The 25,167-nt window shown below is 44.3% G+C and overlaps 1 protein-coding gene across 2 annotated transcripts in view; it reads right to left on the reverse strand.

Annotated features, from left to right (window-relative positions):
• Positions 1-25,167, reverse strand: part of COP1 (COP1 E3 ubiquitin ligase) — a 188,822-nt gene that overhangs the window by 64,597 nt on the left and 99,058 nt on the right. For both annotated transcript variants that reach the window (XM_044301397.1, XM_044301396.1), the window contains one exon: positions 23,680-23,761. In XM_044301397.1, the coding sequence (XP_044157332.1) occupies positions 23,680-23,761 (82 nt within the window). The remainder of the gene's footprint in view (positions 1-23,679; positions 23,762-25,167) is intronic.

A 25,167-nucleotide genomic window follows, 5' to 3' on the forward strand; every position in this document is an offset into this window, starting at 1 on the left:
CACAGAACTTCACAGATGTGGCCAAGTCATGTTTGCAGCCCAGCCGAGAGGACAGAGTGGTGGTGCTGGATTGGAGGGGTCACCAGAAGGTATGGTAAGTGTTTTTAGTGTCTTACTAGCATACCGGCATGGTAGAGCTACAAAATAACTCGGACAGAAGGTGTTGGTGGTGGGGATGACCACAGTGGTGACGGACCCATATACTGCATGTGACTAATCACTGGTCACAATGATCTAGTGCTATATACAGCTGAGGCCAGTGGCTGGATGCAGTGGTCATGTGCGCTATATGGCCAGATCAGAGCTGCAGCCAAAAACATGAAGGCATGACCGCAGTGGCGGGGAGGATCAAAGCATGAATTTGTACCAAGGCTGCTGTAATCACAAGCCTTTATAAAAGGGAACCCGGAATCACCAGGATCTTGGATTAACTTTATGCAGTAATAAAAATGGGTAGTACTACAGATAAAGAGTCAGTGTGTAAAGCTGCACTGAAGTACACTGCTGGGACTTCACTACACAGCAGTCTACTGGCACTAGATAGCAGTCCAGTTTCAAAGCACAACTTTGAACACTTGGGAACATGGGACAGTAGGGAAAAAAATATCTAATAATCTGAACTCCTTATCTGTAGTACTACTCATGTATGACTGCAGATAATCCAAGATCCTAGTGACAGATTCCTTTTAATAAAGGCTTGTGATTACAGCAGCCTTGGTACACATTCAAGCTTCGATCTTCCATTTCCAGGGCAGCCATGACGTAAATAATCTGGACTCCTTATGTGCAGTTCTGCTCATGTATTACTGCAGATATTAGTACAGAATGATTGTAAGAGATCCCCTTTAACAAATTCTTTGTACAGCCACATAAATAGGGGAGGGTATTAATGTTCTTTTAGATCTCTCAAGCAGTCACTGCTCCTGCAGCTGACATCAGCAGGGAGGAAGTAAAGCAATGCAGAAATGTAAAAGTGTTTTTCAAGACTCTTATAATGAAGACATATCCTCACGTATCTGATCGGTGGGGGGTACGAAACCCTGAGCCCCAGCCAATCAGCTATTTTAGAAGGCACCGGCGCTTCTGTCAGCACCTCAGCCTTCTCCGTGCTCGCCAAACACAGTTCCGTACATTGTTCAGCAGCTGTGCTTGGTTTTGCGCTCAGCCCCATTCACTTCAATGGGGCTGAGCTTAGGCCACGTGAGCGATGGACGAGTCGGCAGTGGCCTAGGAAAAGCTGAGAGAAGGCCACAGCTCTACTGCAAGCACCACTGCCTTCTCAAACAGCTGATCGGCGAGGGACCTGGGTATTGGACCTCCAACGATCAGCTGTTGATAATCTAGGTCATCAGTTTTAACATCTTGGAAAATCCTTTTAAGCTGCTTGCCTATTGTCCTGTAGACCATCCCAGCCTTGTGCAGGTCTACAATTTTGTCCCTGGTGTCCTTAGACAATTCTTTGGTCTTGGTCATGGTGAAGAGGTTGGAGTGTGATTGATTATGTAGACAGGGGCTTTTTTATATAGGTAATGAGTTTAAACAGGTGCAATTAATACAGGCAAGGCTACTTTCACACTAGCATTCGGGGCTCCGCTTGCGAGTTCTGTTTGAAGGCTCTCACAAGTGGCCCCGAACGGATCCGTACTGCCCTAATGCATTCTGAGTGGATGCGGATACGCTCAGAATGCATCAGTCTGGCACCGTTTGTCCTCCGCTCGGCTGGCGGACAACTGAACACTGCTTGCAGCGTTCGGGTGTCCGCCTGGCCGTGCGGAGGAAAACAGATCAGTCCAGACTTACAATGTAAGTCAATGGGGACGGATCCGTTTAAAGTTGACACAATATGGCTCAATTTTCAAACGGATCCGTCCCCCATTGACTTTCAATGTAAAGTCAAAACGGATCCGTTTGCAACATCATGAAAAAAAATTTTTTGTTCATGGTAATGCAAACGGATCCGTTCTGAACGGATCTAAGCGTTTGCATTATAGGTGCGGATCCGTCTGTGTAGATACCAGACGGATCCGCACCTAAACGCAGGTGTGAAAGTAGCCTAATGAGTGCAGAGTAGGCGGCTTCTCAAAGAAAAACTAACAGGTCTGTGAGAGCCAGAATTCTTGCTGGTTGGTAGGTGATCAAATATTTATTTTATGCAATAAAATGCAAATTCATTATTCAAAAATCATACAATGTGATTTTCTGGATATTATTTATTTTTCTCCCCGATTCTGTCTCTCACAGTTGAAGAGTACCCACGATAAAAATTACAGACCTCTCCATTTTTTGTAGGTGAGGAAACTTGCAAAATTTTCCAGTTTATCAAATACTTATTTTCCCCACTGTACATAGTGAAAAACCCCAAACTACAGATCATGTCCTGAGTGGAAGTGAAATGAATACCACAGTTTTGGGCATAAATAAAATTACCCTATTACTATAATCTGAAACTCCTTTCGTGCGATCAACGGGGCTTTCTGCAGCTCAGGGTGGACGGACTGTATTGATTCCTGTAGTTAGTGGCTCAGTCCAAACTCAATAGTTCATGATTGGGAGCATGTCCCTCTAATGACTCCTGTGTGTTATATTTGACAACCTCATGAAATATCCTGAAACCAAAGCATTTCTGTTACTGCTGCGATGCCGGGGGGAATTGACGTTCTCCCTAAACCTCGCTGCAGCCAACACATTTGCTTTATCATCACCGCTGGTTAGCTATTACTAACTGTGCACCAGCCTCCTATTTGAAGCCATGCAGAAACATGCACTCAGTGGAAATGACCATTTCATTCACACTGCAATAAAAGAGTCATATTTATAAGGAACCAGAGACGTCAGGTCACTCTCGGCAGTAAATAGTATTGAATGTCAGGACTGCGCCTAATATTCAGGCTGCATATACGGGGTCTTTATCATCCTGATGTAAGAGATGCCGTGTTCTGAACGGATCCGATCATATTAATGCAGACGGAGGCTCCGCTCAGTACGGATCCGTCTGCATTAAATTTCTAAGTGCGCAAGATGCCTGAGCGGATCCGTTCAGACTTTCAATGTAAAGTCAATGGGGGACAGATCCGCTTGAAGATTGAGCCATATGGTGTCATCTTCAAGCGGATCCGTTCCCATTGACTTACATTGTAAGTCTGGACGGATCCGCTCGCCTCCACACGGCCAGGCGGACACCCGAACGCTGCAAGCAGCGTTCAGCTGTCCGCCTGGCCGTGCGGAGGCGAGCGGAGCGGAGGCTGAACGCCGCCAGACTGATGCAGTCTGAGCGGATCCGCTCCATTCAGACTGCATCAGGGCTGGACGGAGGCGTTCGGGTCCGCTCGTGAGCCCCTTCAAACGGAGCTCACGAGCGGACCGACGAACGCAAGTGTGAAAGTAGCCTTAAGAATCACACTGCTCATTTTCCCCTTGAAGAGTATGGCGCGGTGCCTGTTCTGCCGCAGGTAATGAACCTGGTGGTGCTGTACTGCATTTCCAGGTGAGTAGATCATGAATGCCCTGATAAGTCTCACTGTCTGATTTACACTTTGGTGGCGAATATCAGTTGCAGATTTTGTCGCAAGACATTTGGCAACAAAATCTTCGACTTTTCCCCCGCTCACAGCATTTTGCCGACAGGTCTAAAAGTTTGCATGTCATAGGCGGGGAAGTGGGCCAGTCTCATTCATCATTTTCTATGCCAGTTTATGGCGTACAAAATGTAAATGCTAGGCGTGTATACCTGAGTTAGTCTGTCAATGATTGTCAAAAGATCTGCAATTACCTTATAATAACAGCTTTCATTAATGTCCCCTGTCCCTTTACACTGCTCCCTTAAAAGTGTGTTGCTACGTCTTTTCTGTCTCCAACTCAGTGTAAACAGAAGACAGAGGGGCGGTCCTCCACACTGAATGCCTGTATGTAGATAGTAAGGATGAGCGAATCGACTTCGGATGAAACATATACAGTATTAGAATGTGAAGTATCGTGAGACTTCGTTTAATAACGTCCTAAATGTATTTGTACTGTAAAAAAAAACATTTCCCGAACTCTGGTTCAGTTCTTTGATAACTTCGGCTCATCAGAGCCAATACATTCTAATAATGTTTGGAGCTCCTGCTCTGTACAGTATTAGAACAAAGTTTTATGTGAATCGACTTCAGATGTTTCATCCGAAGTCTATTCGCTCATCCGTAGTAGTTAGTATCAGGCTTTAGAGTGAGGAGGCGTATCTGATAGCAAATGTGAGGGAAGGCGGTTTGGGCCTCAGAACTGGTAGAGGAGCCATCCTGAGACGATTATAATAATGTAGGGTTCAGAACAGCCGTAACTAAGGGAAAAGCTCAAGGAAAACAGCGGTAAGTGAAGAAACTAAAGATTGCTTTATGCATAATCCTGCAGCAGTAACATATGCTAAAATATATTTTTTGAAGAAAAAAATGACTGTTACACTTTAAATCTACGCCAGCAAGGGCGCTGGTGTGGATTTAAGATTGTTGCACATCCTGCTGGAGGTAGCGGCAAAGTTATGGAGTCTCCACATAAGGCTCCGCAAAACATGGATGGCGTCCGTGTGCGTAAGGCAATTTGCGGAACAGCGCAGACAGCCATTAATATAACTGCCTATTCTTGTCCGCAAAACGGACAATAGGACAGGTTATATATTTTTTGCGGACCACAGAACGGAGCAACAGATGCAGACAGCGCACGGAGTGCTGTCTGCATCTTTTGCGGCCCCATTGTAGTGAATGGGTCCACATCCGAGCCGCAAATACTGCGGCTCGGATGCGGACCAAAACAACGGTCGTGTGCATGAGGCTAACTGTGCCTCTTCCTCCAGCAGTGCAAAGACAATTAAGACCGTGTAAATCACCGGTCTTAATAAATGAGCCCTTTCAACACATGGATTTTAGTGGTACTGCTTCTAGGGGAGAATATCTCTATAATACATAGCAGAGCTGGAGACTGTTCAGAGGAGGGCAACTAAAGTAATTGGTAACTGGAATGGGGGGGGGGGGGGACTACAGTACCCTGAAAGATCAAAATTAGGGGTTATTCACTTTAGAAAAAAAAAAACACGACTGAGGGGAGATCTAATAACTATGTATAAATATATCAGGGGTCAGTACAGAGATCACTCCCATCATCTATTTATCCCCAGGACTGTGACTGTGACGAGGGGACATCCTCTGCGTCTGGAGGAAAGAAGGTTTGTACACAAACATAGAAGAGGATTCTTTACGGTAAGAGCAGTGAGACTATGGAACTCTCTGCCTGAGGAGGTGGTGATGGTGAGTACAATAAAGGAATTCAAGAGGGGCCTGGATGTATTTCTGGAGGGTAATAATATTACAGGCTATAGCTACTAGAGAGGGGTCAGTGATCCAGGGAGTTATTCTGATTGCCTGATTGGAGTCGGGAAGGAATATTTTATTCCCCTAAAGTGGGGAAAATTGGCTTCTACTTCACAGGATTTTTTTTGCCTTCCTCTGGATTAACTTGCAGGATAACAGGCTGAACTGGATGGACAAATGTCTTTTTCGGACTTATGTACTATGTTTCAGTGTCATATGGCAGCACCATCGGGACAGAGGACCTATGGTTCTGCAATACAAAGAACCACAGGAACTGGAAGCACCACCATGCAGAATGATGATTATAGTTGGGGCAGCAAAAACTACTGACAGATGCCTTAGGATAACATTAGGAAAAATTGCAGCCATATCTAGAGCATGCTGTGCTCCAGAGAAAACAAACACAGCCCCCCCCCCAACCAAAAACAAACAAAACAAAAAATCTTGCTTAAAAACATTTATAATAAGGGATTTATTGAAATCTACTCCCTAATGGAATAAACTTTATCACTATTTTTTGAAACAACTTTTCATATAAAAGTAAAAAAAAAAAAAAAAAAAAAATCAAAATGGACAAAAAGAACATCGCTGAGCAGAAAACCGTAGCACAGAGTGCAAGCATCGTTCCACACCACTGCTATTTCTGCTTTTAACTAAAATCTCACACGCTCCATGACAGTTTTCCAGGTATAGACGCTCTGCATGGCAATGGAGTTTTGGCATCCGTGTCGGTTCAATCATTCTTGGAAGCCCCATCGCACGTGTCCACTTCCCCCAAACGTCATGCACATTACGTGGCCATGTGCGCATCACGGGACTCCATAATATTGTTGCACATACTGAACAGATTCTATGCAGAACTAAAGTTGAGAAGCCCGACCCCTTCCCGAATCCTTCACACAAGTGTCAGTGGGTTAACACATAAATGCGCAGCACGTGGCTCTGAGGAGAGGAATAAACTTTACTCTGCAGTACTGACTGAAATACCAGCCACAATCTACTTGGCATCTGAGGACGATCGATGGGTTGCCAAGCGTTGGCCAATCTCAAAACATCTAGCTGCAGGATTCTTGGCTTTGGAAAACACCCAAAAAGGCAGCTAAATAAATGCCTAAAAGCTCAGTACAAATCCAGACCAATATTATTCAAACAACAGGATATTAGCAAATAAATTCAATCCTATAACGTGTGAGTGTCCCAACACTAAAAAGTGCCTGTCCTTAAAGGGATTGAGCCACCATTAAATGTTATTTTAATAAAAATGTCAGCATGAAAAACTACAGTACTTACTTTAGTAATTTACTTTCTGTAACAAAAATGCTCCAGTTGTGAAATATTCTCTTTACTTTATCATAACGGCACCCCCTGGTGTTTAATCTGTATAGTAATGTGTGCATCCACCTACTGAGGTGGACGCACATGCTCAGTTACCGATAGACGCTGTAACAGGCAGATGGTGAGAGCTGCAACGGAAAGGACACATTCCCTGAGCTGTAAGGGGGAGACAGCAGCATCAGAAAGGACACACACCCCGAGCAGCCAGCCTGAAGAGAATCTAACAGAGCAATTGGAGCAACCAATAGAAGGGCCACTAGATCGATTTGAGGTATAGGGCCGTTTTCAAAAGGACGCCTGTCAGCAGATTTGTACCTATGACACTGGCTGACCTGTTACATGTGCACTTGGCAGCTGAAGGCGTCTGTGTTGGTCCCATGTTCATATGTGCCCGCATTGCTGACAAACAAGGAGTAATGGGAGTTTGCTGTTACACCAAGCAGCTCAGCTCTCCCTACGATTGTCATGCTAACTGCATTTTGATTGCCCAGGCAGTGAAAACATGATGTCTAGTCCTGTCAAAGTGCAGAGGATGTGACAGTTGCAGAGAGAGCAGAGCCTCTAAGGAGTAATGACAACACTCCGTTGCTCCTAGTGTCTCAATTGCATATATTAAAACTTAATTTTTAGGGATGAGCAAATAGACTTCGGATGAAACATCCGAAGTCAATTTGCAAAAAACTTTGTTCCAATACTGTACGGAGTAGGAGCTCCGTACAGTATTAGAATGTATTGGCCGAAGTTAATGCTTCGCGGAGTCTCGCGAGACTTTGCGTAATTAATTTATGAAGTTATTTGTACTGTAAAAAAAAAACCTCTGGTTCGGTTACAAGGTACCACTTGGAAGCAGAAACTACGGCTCATCGGAGCCAATACATTCTAATACTGTACGGAACTCATGCTCCGTACAGTATTGGAACAAAGTTTTACGCAAATAGACTTTGGATGTTTCACCCGAAGTCGATTCGCTCATCCCTAATCACTTTTCTCAGCAGTGCGGGCACATATGAACATGGGACCAACACAGATGCCTTCAGCTGCCAAGTGCACATGTAACAGGTCAGCCAGTGTCATAGGTACAAATCTGTCGATTTTCATTTTTGAACATAAATCAATGCATAACCCCTTTAAAAGGGCACATTCAAGATGCCTATAGAAAAATGGACCATTGTGATCTACTGTATTTTGCCTAGACCAGTAAAATACCAATAAAAAGGTTGTAAGAAATTAGAAAAACATGGCTGCTTTGATCCACGAAAAGCACCCCCTTGTCCATGGGCTACGGCCAATATTGTAGCTCAGGCCCATTCAAGCCAATTACATTCCCCTAGACCAGTGACAGGCAAACTGCGGCTCTCCAGCTGTTGCAAAACTACCACTACCACCATGCCCTGCTGTAGGCTGAAAGCTGTAGGCAGTCTTTGCATGCTGGGAGTTGTAGTTCTGCAAGCGCCGGAGAGCCGCAGTTTGCCTATCACTGCCTAGACGTTCCATGTGATAATCACATTCAGCAGATTTAGACAACTACTGTCAAACGGCACAACTGCGGCCAGTTACTCGGTGCAGGTGGATATGGTCTGCACGTTCCCCACACACAGGTTTAACCAGACCATATTTAACAGCCTCGCTTTTCATTCAAGAAAAGTAATTCTGAATTTATAGTTCTATCGAGAGACGGGATCTGCAGTTTCAGGCACTGAATTCACACAAAGCCTTCAGATGTGCACACGAAGCCGAGGTGAAGAACTCCTCTGAGGCGAACCGGGCCGCTGGTTTGTTCAGTAGCTTACATATTGCTTTGTCCGCTGTTAGATATGGGGAAGGAGCCAGCTGCCGGGCAGTAATTACAGTGTCAGAAAAATTACTGAAAACTCTGCAGTTGTAAACGCGGCTTCTCTTCCTCGGGGACCCTTTGACAGAAGTACAGCTTACAGCCGCTAACACGGTTATAGAAGAACAAAACTTTGGTAAAGGCTTAAATAGAGTCTAGACCAGGGGTGCACAACCTTTTCTGGTTGGGGGCCACATTGTCAACCTGAACCAATTCCAAGGGCCGAAAATAAACTTTAAAGGGGTATTACCAAGTGAAATACTATATTTATGGCATATTGAACTTACAGTATATATCATAAATGTCTAGCTACACTTCTAGTGCTCCCATCTAATGGGACAATACATGAAAGATTCATGTGAGCAGCCACAAGACATAGATGTCTGCTGCCATATGCTTGGGGGCCGCATAGAATGGTATTGAGGGCCGCATGTGGCCCCCGGGCCGCAGGTTGTGCACCCCTGGTCTAGACCTTCACCAAAAGTTCTCTACCACAACGTAGGCCCTCAAACTGTTAGGGGTATGGTGGGAATTGTAGTGCTGCAACAGCTGGGGATTATCTACCTATCTACAGGTGAAACTCGAAAAATTAGAATATCGTGCTAAAGTCCATTTATTTCAGTAATGCAAATTTAAAGGAATTGCATTAATGCAGCTTAAAATTAGAATTTTGTGAAAAGGTTCAATATTCTAGGCTCAAAGTGTCGCACTCTAGTCAGCTACTTAATCCATACCCCCTGAGCAAAGGGGGACCTGAGATTGTGACTTTGGGGTTTCATAAGCTGTAAGCCATAATCATCCAAATTATAACCAATAAAGGCCTGAAATATCTCGCTTTGCATGTAATGAGTCTCATATGTTAGTTTCACCTTTTAAGTTGCATTACTGAAATAAATGAACTTTACACAATATTCAAATTTTTTGTGTTTCACCTGTAATTATCTACCCATCTATCTATTCATCCATCGACATATCTACCTACATATCTATATCTATCTACCCATCTACATATCTACCTGCTTATCTATATCTACCATCTACATATCTACCTGCATATCTATATCTATCTACCATCTACATATCTACCTGCATATCTATATCTATCTACCCATCTACATATCTACCTGCATATCTATATCTACCATCTACATATCTACCTGCATATCTATATCTATCTACATATCTACCTGCATATCTATATCTACCATCTACATATCTACCTGCATATCTATATCTATCTACCCATCTACATATCTACCTGCATATCTATATCTATCTACCATCTACATATCTACCTGCATATCTATATCTATCTACATATCTACCTGCATATCTATATCTATCTACCCATCTACATATCTACCTGCATATCTATATCTATCTACCATCTACATATCTACCTGCATATCTATATCTATCTACCATCTACCTGCATATCTATATCTATCTACCATCTACATATCTATATCTATCTACCTACCCATCTACATATCTATATCTATCTACCCATCTACATATCTACCTGCATATCTATATCTATCTACCATCTACATATCTACCTGCATATCTATATCTATCTACCCATCTACATATCTACCTACATATCTACCTGCTTATCTATATCTATCTACCATCTACATATCTACCTGCATATCTATATCTATCTACCATCTACATATCTACCTGCATATCTATATCTATCTACCATCTACATATCTACCTGCATATCTATATCTATCTACCATCTACATATCTACCTGCATATCTATATCTATCTACCATCTACATATCTACCTGCATATCTATATCTATCTACCCATCTACATATCTACCTACATATCTATATCTATCTACCCATCTACCTACCCGTCTTTTTTCTCTTGGTCCTATGTTGTCTCATACAGTTAAAACAGAGATATAAAAACAGAAAAATCTGGGTATCTCAGGAACACATCCATGTCCCCCTCCTCCTCACTGTCTTTTATCAAGTTTTGTCCCCACTGACAATGAATGGAGACAAAACTGAAGCGTTTCCCTCCGGTTTCAAGATCCACTGCTGGATTTCAAACCCGGAAAGAAAATCTCATATGTGAAAGTAGCCTAAGCCCCACCGACCAGGTAAATGACATCAGCCTCTGCATGTCTGGTCCAAAGAGGAGACTTCCAGGTGAAAGCACTGCCCATGGAGCCATTTTCCGACTACCGATACCCATATGGTGATAGCATGACATTATTGGCGCACACTGCTATTTTCATATAAATAACATTTTGGCTGTGACTATAGCTAGTCTCAGACATTTTATAAAAACTGCCCCCGGGATACCTCTGCCACTCATTTTACATTATTCTTAAAAACGACTGAACCCTTCAACGACTGGCTGTTGAGGGGACTTCTGATGCAGCGCCTTTTTTCGGCAACATTGTGCGGACTAAAGCTAGCTTGTTAGGCCGAGTTCACATCAGCGTTCAGCCTTTCTGTTCTCATGTCCCGTTATAGGAGCGGGAGACGGGAAAGGACGGATTCGGACTACAGACTATAATGGGGTCCGTTAGGTTTCCACTCACAGGAAGATTTTTGAAGCGGAGGCAACAGTTGTGCATGCAGGACCTTTGTCTCCGCTTCAAAAATCTGGGGTCCGTAGGCTCCGTTATGTGCCGAATCCGTCCTTTCCGCTCTCCAGCTCCTTTAACAGGGCAGGGGAACGGAAAGGCTGAACGCTGGTGTGAACTGAGCCTTACCAGTATAATTGTGCGCACAGAGACCGCAATCAGTTTGTTTTACTGGATATTGTCCCACATACCAATCTCCTCCTGCTCCATAACCTGCTGCCTGCAGATCTCACTTTTACTGCACATTAAACAGCTAAATAAATACAGAAAACAGAAACTGGCAAAATCTTATATATTTTTTGCATTCCTTAATACGTAGTCTAAATTAGTACAGCTATAAAAACACAAAATTACAACGTTATGACTATTGAAATGCCACGAAAATGCAGCGTGATCTGCAGGCAGCATGTTCTAGCTGATGAGATTGATAAAAAATTGTCTTATATATTGAAATCTCTGCTCTCTCTTTACTTAAAGGGTTTCTACCACTTCAGTATGACCAAATTAGCTTTCAGACACTAGCGATCTGCTAGTGTCTGATCTCCATAACCATGCAGTTCTTAGAGCTTTGTGTGGAGCCGTTACATTAAAAAACTAACTTTTATTCCTATGCAAATGAGCCTCTAGGTGCTATGGGGGCGTCTTTTCAGCACCTAGAGGCTCGGTCTACTCACACTGTATGCCCGCCCATCTCGTCTTGAATGCCTGCCTCCATCACAGCCATCGGACAAATTCACGCGCCTGCGCCGTTCACTTCTGTCTTCGGCGCAGTGAGTGAAGGCCGCTCTCCTGATGCCGGCTTCCTCACTGTGACGTAGTCGGCACAGGCGCAGTGAGGAATCCGGCACCAGGAGCGTATCATTTACTTACTGCGCCTGCACCGAAGACAGCTGGCTGTGATGGAGGCAGGCATTCAAGACGAGATGGGCGGGCATACAGTGTGAGTAGACCGAGCCTCTAGGTGCTGAAAAGACGCCCCCATAGCACCTAGAGGCTCATTTGCATAGGAATAAAAGTTAGTTTTTTAATGTAACGGCTCCACACAAAGCTCTAAGAACTGCATGGTTATGGAGATCAGACACTAGCAGATCGCTAGTGTCTGAAAGCTAATTTGGTCATACTGAAGTGGTAGAAACCCTTTAAAGGGGTTGTGCCACTAATATAAATGCATCCCGCCTAACAGCTGCAGTGTAGCCCAGGCCTAAAGGTAAAAATTATAAGTTTTAATGAATCTTTTCCCAAAAAACTACATCTCAATCTGCTCCGGTCTTCCTGCACATTGCACTGCAATTTGTGGCGACAGGCCCTCTTTAAATATATAAATCAATCCATGGGGAATGGGCATCCCTTGCCGTGTCTGAGAGTCGGCGGACACAACGGAGCCGCGTCTACATTCGTCTCTACCATGTTCCGTTTCCCTTTAAAAAGTCATGATAGTGAATGCATAATGCGGCACGGTAGGCCGAGCTTATTATGTTGAAATAAAGCCTGTAATATTTCAAATACAACACAAAAGTCATTACTGCTTACTTGTCGGCAATATAAAAAAAATTGTTTAAGATGACACAGGGCTTTGGATTTGATTAAATCTCCCTACAATCAGACGGACGCCTCGCTTTATAATATTTACGCGCTGTGTGAAGTACGAGACATCGCGATCATGAAGCACGTATAATTACTCCTCAGAGGGAGCCCTCACTTAAAGCGACACACTTTCGCCTGTGCGTTCGTCTGCTCCGAAAATCTACTTACGGTAAGTATATGGGAACAATAAACAGGAATGAACCTTGATTTACACATTCCGAGACTTCCAGATGTATCCTCGGGGCTTAAGGTGGGACCCTAGACGATGCGGCAACAAAGATGCTTTACTACCTCGTCCATTATTCGGAAGGATTATAGAAAAAAATATAGAGGGCTCTTATTTTTGTGCATTTATTCTTTGGATAAAAGACCAAGAGAGAGAGACCGATAATTAATCAGGAAATTATTTTCAGCAGGATCACATCCAAGATTTCAGAGTCTAAATTAGCCTGAATAGCTGGGCGACCCATTTCACTGCAGCTTGTAAATGTGATTCAGTACGTGGCATTAATTTGCTTCTCCCACCTAGATGTCATGGAATATCTCACAGAGATAACCGTCGTGTACTGCCGGAACTCCAGATGCCATGCCCGATCTGCAATGCGGCCATAATTAATCTCTGCCATAATGGGACTGGTTGTTTATCTTGCAGTCAGTGGTTACCATCACGTAGGGAGGCATACGTGTAATCCATCTGGGAGAATTATAAGCTATATGTTAGCGCTTGATGAGTGGTAGGCAGACTGGGAGGTCGCCTAGGGCTCCACTGAGGTGGGGTACACATTATGGATTAAAATTCTTTTTTTCAAATCCGTGTATGTATAAGTGCACTTAGGGAGATTGGACTGGAAATCAAAAAGGTCCAAGAGTGATGGGGCATATTCTAAACAGACAGTCCTCGGGCACCAAACAAACTCGTAACACCCCTGCTATACATGGTAAACCTGACAAAAGGCATACATTTTAATTCTGGTCTCTGTCAGGTCATACATTTCAGTATACATTCACATCTGCGGCATGCTGATCCGGCACAAAACGCAGCCGGACCAAAAACTGTTGAATGCAATGGTTTTTCTTCCGGTCAAAACCCGGCATTTAGGGCTCATTCAGACAGGTGTATGAATGAGTCCGGATCCGTTCTGCTATTTTGCGGACCCATTAATTTCAATGTGGCAACAAAAGATACAGACAGGATACATAGTTTTATTGCGCGGCCCTGCAAAAAAGATAGAGCATGTCCTATCCTTGTCCGCAATCACGGACAAGAATAGGTATTTCTATCATGGTGTTGGCCATGTGCGGTCCGCAAAATGTGGAATGCGCACAGCCGGTATCCGTGTTGTGGATCTGCAAAACACTACATTCGTGTAAAAAACGCCCTAATGCCAGTAAAGCGGACAGATCACCATTGGATCCAATTATAGTCAATAGGTATAGGGTGGAACACAGTGGTATCTGGCAATTCTAAATGCTACTGTGAATGTAGCCTTAGGCCTCATGCACTTGACTGTATGTATTTTGTAGTCCGCAAAAAACAGATCAGCAAAAAAAAAAAAAAAACGACATCGTGTGCATTCCATATTTTGCGGAACTGAACAGCTGGCCCCTAATAGAACAGTCCTATCCTTGTCCGTAATGCGGACAATGATAGGACACGTTCTATTTTTTTTTTTTGCAGAAAATAAATACAGACATACGGAAACGGAATGCACAAGGAGTACCTTCCGTTTTTTGGCAGACCCATTGAAATGAATGGTTCCGCATACAGTCCGCAAAAAAAAAACACGGAACGGACACGGAAAGAAAATACGTTCGTGTGCATGAGGCCTTAAATGGATAATCCCTATAATGGACCCCACCCGCAATGCCCAGGCCCCTCATATAGATTATACTCCTTCCACTCCCCGGCACCTGCCCCTGATCCCTGCACAGCCGCCACTGCATTTCCACATTACGCAGATCAAAACACAATGCAAGGGAGGCTTGACTCTGTCCCAGCCCGTAATTGAATCACAAAACATTCTACATTTTTCAAACCAGCACCTGGATCTGAATAATTTTATACTTGCATGTAATTAAAAATTTATTATAGCCACTGAGTTATTAAATTTTTTTGAATGATGCCGATGAATAGTAATAATGAGCCATTGGCTAAGAATATACAATGTAGAGTTATCAACATACCCTGTTTTTTGCTCTTGTGTAACTGGTTTTTGCTACCGGGACAGACAGGGTTAATGTAATACGGGCTTTTTCTAGCCCGCTAGAACACCTCCCTTTTTCGTCTATGCTGTGCAGAGTTAAAAATGACATTGATACGACGCAATCGTAAACCAAAGACTTGCTGAGTATTGAATCAGCCGGGGACGCGGAGAAAGGTCCCCATAGCAACAATGTACGCCCATTGACCACGTCACTTCCGGCAAGTAACGGAGCGTAGCGAGCCCGACCCTGTAGTAGGCGGCACCGTGTGACTGCGCGCCTCCGTGTGGAATTGGCTGATAACATAGTGGGAGTAGTCTGTGTGCGGCACACCCACAAGGCCTATTGGCTGGCTAAGCTGATAGGTGGAGCCTAGCGCAATGAAAAAGACACCAGTAAGGGAACACCTTGCCACTGCCGTGTATACAAGCAGAGCGATGCCACTGCTCATAGTGCTCTGCGATACATCCATGTCCCTGAAGAGCCAATCTTCACTTGGCGAAACGCGTCGGTTGATGGAACAGATCTACTAGGGAGGTAAGCGTATAGGGAACATTAGCACAGGCCCGAGGTTCCAGAGGCTGGGGGGTCGCCCTTCTCAGGGCAGGTGCTCTGATCACAGCCATTGAGGGATTCCCTGACCATAGACTAGTTGAAACAGGGAAAGTGCTTAGGGAGAGAGTTAGCCGCCTGATCATCCACCATTAGACCACCCCCCTCTATATAAGGAACAACATCAGGCCATATATGTGACCATACACCTTGCTTACCCTCTAAATAGTGCAGTAATTCACTTCATTTAGTGTCTCATTTATTTTATTAGAAATAAATAAAAGTTATATATTTTAACTTTCAACAATAAGGCATACTAGCATAGTCCATTATATACAATAATAAAAAAAGTATCTGTATAGCGCCACCTGCTGTTTATTTTTTCCCTTATTTTTTGTCCATCTCTCTGAGCTGGTCAAACGTGCTAAGTTTAAATCCTCAACTGCCACCAGCCATATGTTCTGTTAGCAGCTGGGGCAGTTACAGGGAGAGAGCTGCAGCAGAAAGGACATGCCTCCTGAGCTGTTATGGAGAGCTGCTGCAGAAAAGACACACACCCTGAGCCGTTATGGAGAGCTGCAGCAGAAAGGACATGCCCCCGAGCTGCCAGGCTGAAGCTAATCCAGCACGGCAATTAAAGAAAAGCATGGGAAGATCTCTGGACCCATGTGAGGTACAAGGCTGGTTTCTAGCTTTGTTAGAAAGAGAATGTAATGGATTATACGATATCTTAATTATATATATATTTTTTTTATCAAGACGACCCCTTTAACCGTGAATTTTAATTTGAAAACTGTGCAGACTTGCACCCTCACATGGTTTTTGGCTACTACGTGGGAACTTACCTTACCGTGGTAAAAAGTTCTTGTACAGCTACAATGGTGTAGACCATAAAAAGGCCCTCCTGAGCTACTGTATGTGTCACGGACATTTCCGTGGCAGGTACAAGGAGATCGGAGAATGGCAATTTGTGGGTTAAATTGACAAGTTCACTGTGGCTCTTACGGGGTCTGTGTTTTGGTAAATGCCACACCCCTTGCTCCAGGTGTTGCTTGTTGGTAATTTACCTTTCCCATAAGTAGCCGCTTCTCACTCTTGGAGATGCGGTTTATAGATTTTCTTCCTGCCTTCTCACTAGCTGGTCGGCTGCACTCTGTGGTGCTTCTGGAGTTCCCAGTTTTCTACTTTCATATACGTCTTGTCTTTTCTTATTGTTTTGGGTTTGTTATATTCCCTGTTGTTTGTATCTGGGCCTGAGACAGACTTCCATTCGTCCATCTGGGGAGGAATGGGTTGTCTCTGGTCCTAACCTCATTCTAGGGCCTTATAGGGATATAAAGGCCTAGGTATCCTGCATATGAATATTCCTACCTTCAAGGTCTTTTCATATTGATAAGTAGTTAGGGGCCGGATTAGAGTTGTACAGGAGGTGTCCTGTTTCTTCCCTCGTTTCCAGGCCCAAACCTACTGTTCCCCTTCCCTCCTGTGTTTAGTGTGGAGTTTGACCGTATGACAATAGCATTTACAGCACACGCCAATGAAGAATGTGATTTGTGTCTTCTACAAGAAAGACTGAAATCTCGTCATTTTGGCTCCAGTTTATGGGAAGTTGAGTAAAATTTTATATAGTAACTTTAACGGCCTCTCCTGATCAAATGCGATGAATAACTCATTATGTGCTTAATGTTTTATAGTGTCACTTAAAACCCACATCTAGTATTTTGGCATGTGAATGATGAACGTGCGTGTGGCCCCTGGAGGTATGTGACAGTTCAGATCCTCGCTTATTTTGTATCTCTGAAAGGACTGCATTAATATTAGCTGCATACTAAATGACATATGGGGGAAATGGACAAAGCCAGCTATATAAAAGACCATGAAAAATACAAGTTTACCTTCGTTATGTCGGTCTATTCACTTCTTGGCTATTAGCTAAACCACATTAACTGATAGTTTCATGCAAATAATTCCACAAAATGAAATATACGTGTTATCAGAATTGTTCTCTTTCATTCCCCACTGTGGTCTATGGGAGAGACAGAAAAACAGAAAACCTACGAGTATCTCTTTCATTACAACGTCGTTTGAAAAAGTTTTCCAAGACTTTACAACTGATGATTTATCCTCAGAATAAGTCATCAGTACCTATTTGGTGGGGGTCCGACACCCGGGACCCCCGCCGATCAGCTGTTTTAGAAGGCACCGGTGCTCCTGCGAGTGCAGCGTCCTTCTCCCTGCTCATCAAGCACAGTGCCTTACATTGTATAGTGGTTGTCATTGGTATGGCACCCAGCCTCATTCACTTCAATGGGGCTGACCTGCGCCTAGGCCAAGTGACCGGTGAACGTGTCGTCACTGGCCTAGGAAAGGCTGAGGGAAGGCCGCAGGTGCTACTGCGAGCCCCACTGCCCTCTCAAACAGCTGATTGCTGGGGGTCTCGAGTTTCAGACCTCCAACTGATGGCCTATCCTGAGGCTAGGTCATGAGTTATAAAGTCTCGGAAAACGCCTTTAACTGTGCATTCAGGGTATGGCTACATGTAGTGTTGACGCTACAGACTTTATATGGAGCAGGTGCATGCAGAAAATCTGAAGCCTTTTCTAAAAGCAGCAACGTGGATGAGATTTTCACAAATCTGATGCACGAGCTGCAAAAAAAAATTAAAAAAAAAAAATTAAATTCACAGCATGCCAATCTATGTTGCGGATTTGCCTCAGAATGAAACCTGCAGCAAATCCACAACAAAAATCTGCACAAGTTTTCTGCTGTAGATTATTGCCAGTACCTAAAGGTACGGACAGAAAATTAGCAGCGTTATGTGGCTACAGAGATCTCTACATCAAGAAGGGTGGATTTCTGTGCAAAGCTCTGAATTCGCAAGATATCCTCACCGCATGTCAAATAACGTGCGGATTCTCAGCCTGTGGATGATTTTTTTTTTTCTTTCTTTTTTTTAAAGTCTTATCCACTTCCCTGTTAACATGAACGCTGCAGATTTCGCAAGCACGATTCTGCACCCCTACGGCCAGCTTTCTGCATCAAACAAGTCAATATTCTTGTTATTGGGAAGTCAAACTCCCAAACTCTTATGGCACCTCGTCATACCGTAAAAAGGGTCGTTCAAATCAGACCCCCCACCCCCCTCTTTACATGTCCTATGCCAAGCTCTATTGTGCACCAATATCTGTGCATGTTATTAGCGGCTCCTTTATCAGTCCGCTCGTATACTTCATTTAGGTGTCCATTAAGGAGCAGGTAACGAGGCGGCCTGTCAGTGATTTCTTAAGCAGCTGCCAGTTCTTTTCCAAGACACTTCACAAAACATGTCAAGCAGAGCCACAGAAGAAGGTCTGTCAGGGCAGAGAGCGCTGATGTTGATGCAAGAGGAAAGGCTGCCATGGAGATGTAATTGCGACCAATACAGTTGTGTCTCACCCATCAAAACCGATTAGGCAGACGAGGCGGGATGGCAGATGCGAGCAGGAGAGGTGCCCCTCAACAAGGACTGTAACAGCTGTAACATACACCACTGGCTCTAATGACTTCTCACTCCACATGCAGACGGAACAGTGGGCCAAAAATGGAGTCCACGAGGCTGATCAGGTCAGGCAGTCGGCGGCTCAGCAAACAGGCGGCTTATTATTTAAAAGCAGCAGACAAAGCATTTTACTCTGTGCAAGCTTTGAGAGAAGCAATTAAAAGAAGCGGCGTACTTTCCGGGACAAGCAAACACTGAGCAACTGTGCCAGAATATAAGGCTCTGGTATTTATTTATTTATTTATTTTTTTAAACAATCAAACAAAAAAAAAAAAAAAAACTTTCTGACTTAGGCTACTTTCACACTAGCGTTCGATCGGATCCGTTCTGAACGGATCCGCTCATATTAATGCAGACGGTGGCTCCGTTCAGAACGGATCCGTTTGCATTAGAACTTAGAAAAAAAATTTAAGTGTGAAAGTAGCCTGAGCGGATCCGTTCAGACTTTACATTGAAAGTCAATGGGGGACGGATCCGCTTGAAGATTGAGCCATATTGTGGCATCTTCAAGCGGATCCGTCCCCATTGACTTAGGCTACTTTCACACTTGCGCTTGATCGGATCCGTTCTGAACGGATCTGATCATATTAATGCAGACGGAGGCTCCGTTCAGTACGGATCCGTCTGCATTAATAACTTTAAAAAATTTCGCAAGTGCGCAAGTAGCCTGCGCGGATCCGTTCAGACTTTCAATGTAAAGTCAATGGGGGACGGATCCGCTTGAAGATTGAGCCATATGGGGACATCTTCAAGCGGATCCGTTCCCATTGACTTACATTGTAAGTCTGAACGGATCCGCACGCCTCCGCACGGCCAGGCGGACACCCGAACGCTGCAAGCAGCGTTCAGCTGTCCGCCTGTCCGTGCGGAGGCGAGCGGAGCGGAGGCTGAACGCCGCCAGACTGATGCAGTCTGAGCGGATCCGCATCCATTCAGACTGCATCAGGGCTGGACGGAGGCGTTCGGGTCCGCTCGTGAGCTCCTTCAAACGGAGCTCACGAGCGGACCGACGAACGCTAGTGTGAAAGTAGCCTTACATTGTAAGTCGGAACGGATCCGCTCGCCTCCGCACGGCCAGGCGGACACCCGAACGCTGCTAGCAGCGTTCAGGTGTCCGCTCACTGAGCGGAGCGGAGGCTGAGCGCTGGCAGGCGGATGCATTCTCAGTGGATCCGCCTCCACTGAGAATGCATTAGGGCCAGACGGCTGCGTTCAGGGCCGCTCGTGAGCCCCTTCAAACGGAGCTCACGAGCGGACACCTGAACGCAGGTGTGAAAGTAGCCTTAAAGGGCATCTGTACCTACAACACTGGCTGACCTGTTACATGTGCACTTGGCAGCTGAAGGCATCTGTGTTTGTCCCATGTTCATGTGTCCACATTGCTGAGAAAATGATGTTTTGAAGGAGTTTCCCAAGAGTTCTTTTATACTGATGATCTATCCGCTGAATAAGTCATCAGTATCTGATCGGTGGGGGTCTGACACCCGGGACCCCGCTGATCCACTGTTATGAGAAGGCACTGATGTGTGCAGTATCACCATGGCCTTCTCTCAGCTCACCAAGCACAGCGCCGTACACTGTATAGTGGCTGTCCTTGGTATCGCAGCTCAGTCCCATTCACTTCAATGGGGCTGAGCCGAGGCCATGTGACCGATGAACGAGATGTCATATGGCCTAGGGAAAGCTGAGAGAAGGCAGCGACGCTACTGTGAGTATAGGTCATCAGTTAAAAATAAAAAAAAACTCTTGGAAAACCTCCAGAAGCAACGAGGCCGTAGCCGTTACACCTGGAGACTCTGCTCTCTGCAACTGTCACAACATCTCCACTTTGATTGCCAGGGCCAGACAGTGTAAACATCATCATGCTTGACCCTGTCAATAAAAGTGAATATGGCTGAACTGCAATACCAAGGACAGCCACTATACAATATACGGCGCTGTGTTGGAAAGCCGCTAGGAGTTGGCTGCGCTCACCAGAACTCCGGCTCCCTGTAACAGCTGATCGGCGGGGAATGTCGGGACTCGGACCCCTGCCAATGTGATAATTATGATCTATCCTGAGGACAGGTCATCATTGCGAATCCCTGGATAACCCCATTGAAGGGCTACCACGTAATACCACATTTTTCCTGCAGCAGCCACAAGTCAGTCTGTGGCTTTCTTACTTTGCGGTGAACCAAATTCTTTAAGAATTTTTACATCTTTGAACCCCCAGATGGGGTTACTTGCCATCCTTTCCTATTAGGTATTATGTACATGCATATATATTGGACGCAGGCTGTATATGAGACCCAAGCATCAGCCTTCATTTGTTGCTGCCTGCATCATTAATATCAGGCCTCTTAAACTTTACTGCAGAACATTTCCTCATTAACGAGGTAGGAAACAAGCCGAGCGCTGGCCCATCAGTACTGGAAATATAGATTTCCGAAGCGCCACCTTATTAATACATAACATGAAGCAGATTAAGTACGCTATCCATTAAAAACACACAAACTAAAAACCCACTAATTTGCCTTTACTGTGGCAAGCATTAAACGGACCCGTCTATGGGATTAGCATTTCCATACTGAAATAGAGCATGAAAAATTATCTATTTTATCTTGTCAAATTACGTGGATATGCTAATATGTGAAGTCACTTATTATTTCTCTCCTCATTACCGTATATAGAAATGGAGAGAACGTAACTGGGCTAATACATTCTTTTTCAATTAAAGGGGTGCTTCACAATGAGAACCCCTGTCCATATACCCTATTCAGCCATATGAATACTATACAGGAGGAGCCCCTGCCTCCGATGTATAAGATAGGCCGCTTTCAGACGAGCGTATTGTAATCAGTCAGTATTCCGGCTCAGGATCCTGATGATATACCATCTGTATTGTCATCAGTAGTTTACATGCGGATTTCTTCCGTCATTATTTATGCACTGCACAGAATGTAATGCGCGTATTTGGAAACAAATCTGCACAAAACTCAGAACATGCTGCGGATTTCAAATACTGACGAAAATTATACGCCCATGTGAATAGCTCTATTCATTAACATTAGCAGCGGATTCCGGAACATAACATTCAGACTATATACGCATTGCAAGTACGCTCGTCTGAAAGCAGCTATAAGGTAAGATTTAAAGGGGTTGTTTGCTCTGAGCGATCCTTTTATTGTTAGACCCCTGATTGTAGGGTTTTCTATTGCTGGATCGGCGGTCATCTATCGGAGAACCAGGCAGCAAGTTTTCAGTTCACAACCACGCAGGAGTTAAACTAGCCCATTGCAGCCAATCAGTGAGACTTTCATTTTCCAAAGAAGCTCTGAAAAATGAAAGGTCGACCCTGATTGGCTACTATGGGCAACTTAGTCACTTTTCCTTAGCACCAGTTCAGAAATCTCCCCGATAGCGTTTGTCTCTTAAAGGGATATTTTTGTTAGGGTATCCTGAAGAGTATCCTGTGGATATAGGATAACTAACAGATCTGTAGGGGGTACAAACCTCCGTACACTAATGCTCTGACATGAATGGAGCAACTTGCAGAGCATGCACAGTGTCAGTCCATTCATCTCTATAGGTGTCACGGACGTTCCCGTGGCAGGTACCAGGAGATCAGAGAGACTGGCAACACGTGGGTTAAATTGACAAGTTCCCTGTGGATCTTATTGTGTCTGTGTTTTGGTGAATGCCACACCCCTTGCTTCAGGTGTTGCTTGTTGGTAATTTACCTTTCCCATAAGTAGCCGCTTCTCACTCTTGGAGGTGCGGTTTATAGATTTTCTTCCTGCCTTCTAACTAGCTGGGCGGCTGCCCTCTGCGGTGCTTCTGGAGTTCCCAGTTTTCTACTTTCATATACATCTTGTCTGTTCTTATTGTTTTGTGTTGGTTATATTCCCTGTTTTTTGTATCTAGGGCCCGAGACAGAGACTTTCATTCGTCCATCTGGGGAGGAATGGATTGTCTCTGGCCCTAACCTCATTCCAGGGTCTTATAGGGAATATTAGGAACTAGGTATCCTGCATATAAATATTCCTACCTTCAAGGTCTATTCATATTGACAGGTAGTTAGGGTCCGGATTAGGGTTGTTTAGGAGGTGACCCGTTTCTTCCCTAGTTTTCAGACCCAGTTAGTTACTGTTCCCCTTCCCTCCTGTGTTTAGTGTGGAGTTTTTCCCCCACACTGATCGTGACAATGGGACTGCAGGAAACAGCTGAGTGCTTGTGCTTTACCATCTCAGACAGTCCCACAGAGAATGAATTGAGTGGCAGTGCATATGCTTGACTGCAGCTTTATTCATGAGCCCCCGTTCTTGTGATCGGAGGGGGTCCCAGCAATCAGACCGCCACTGATTAACACCTATAACTTCATCTAACTGAAATACTCCTGTAAAGCAAATCCAACAATGTGAGAAGTCAAATTACTAAATTTACACTTGAGATCACATAGTCCAAGTTACTACATGGTCCGGGACTAGGACTGTATATAATAACTTCTAAAGGCAAGACAAAGGATTTGTAGAAGTGGAATACTGAATTATAGACTTCACTTGCCAGTCCAGTTGCAGAACTGGCAATATCCACACCTGATATTTCAGAGAAACAACACAATAATCATGTAATATTTTGGACCATTTTAATTAACGATTGACTCCATGCTTCATCCGCTGGACACTAAAGCAAAACCAGTGACGTACCTTTGGCATCATCAGAGCCGGACGCCAGAAGTTTGGGGTCCATGAGGTTAAAATCCACACTCCAACATCTCTTTTCATGTTCCTGTTTTTCAAGATGGGACACAGAAGCAAAATTGTCAAAGATGACACACAGCGAGCACAAAGTCATAAAGGTGATGTATAGACATAGCAAACCATACATTGTGAATAGCTCACAGGGGTTTCCATAAAACCCTCAAGTGGGCCAAAGGCTTTCCTAAAATTTGACGCGGTCTGTATATAGAGATGTATAATATGTCTCAGACAAAAAAGAAAATCAATCAGATAATCTATTTCTCAGGTCCTGGGGCTGATACTGCACGAGTGGCAGGAACTCAAACTCATCGAGCATCTACTTGTCAGAGAATGGAAAAACAAAAAAAATAAAAATAAATGAACTTATATCAGGGTGTCCTGGTTCCACTATCGCAGCCCCCCTCCCCACTGCTTCCAGTACCCACAGGACCAGAAGTGCGACATGCTCTCTGCATGCATGTGACCACCCATAAATGTCCTCAGCTGTTGCGTGTGCACGTGAGGCTCATGAGTCGCAAGCAGTTAAATGGATTGTCCCACAAAAAATATTTTTACAGTTTTCAAACCAGCACCTAGACCTGAATAATTTTGCAACTGCATGCAGTTAAAAATTTTGTATAGCCATTAAGTTATTCCAAAAAATGTATCTGTATAGCGCCACCTGCTGTTTGCCTTGTTTCTTATTTCTTTGACCTGCTCACTGAGATGGCCGCACATGCTCAGGTTCCTCCTTCAACTGCCTCCTGAGCTGTGATAGGGAGAGCTGAGACACGCCCCCTGAGCTGCAGCAGAAGAGACACGCCCCTTGAGCTTCAGCAGAAAAGACACGCCCCCTGAGCTGCCATCTTGATGTAAATCTAGCAGAGCAATGAATGTGGAGCTCTCTGGATCCATGTGAGGTACAGGGCGGGTTCTAGCTTTGTTAGAAAGAGATTGTCATCTCTCAGAGATCCGTTATGCTGGCCATAGACTTCTATTATGATGGGCATTGCGTTAGGAATTCAGTCATGGAAATGCGTTATGGTCTGTGGTAATGGGATCCATAACGCAATTCAGCACATACCCGAACCCACAGAACTGAAACTTGCTCATCACTATCTGGGATCAGTCTCTATCAGATATTTATGGCATATCCCTTGGACCTTCTTAAACTGCCATGGGTAAATGAAAAAAAAAAAAGACTGGTCTTGTTGCAAATATTGTCCAATCACCGAGCACATTTCAGACCGCTTTGATAAAAGGAGTCCAGGGAGATGTTTTACCAAGTAATAAACTCACCTCTGCTACACCCTAATATACAACTTTGCATTCACATGGCCTGATTTGCAGTCAATGTCAGCTCCGTCTATTTTGTGGCTTTTGATCCCATAAATCCCATTAGAAGAAAGCAGGAAAAACAAAGAAAGGCAAACTTTTTGTTCTGAACACAGTTCT

This window comes from Bufo gargarizans, chromosome 7 (assembly GCF_014858855.1).
Source record: "Bufo gargarizans isolate SCDJY-AF-19 chromosome 7, ASM1485885v1, whole genome shotgun sequence".
NCBI classification, from domain to species: domain Eukaryota; kingdom Metazoa; phylum Chordata; class Amphibia; order Anura; family Bufonidae; genus Bufo; species Bufo gargarizans.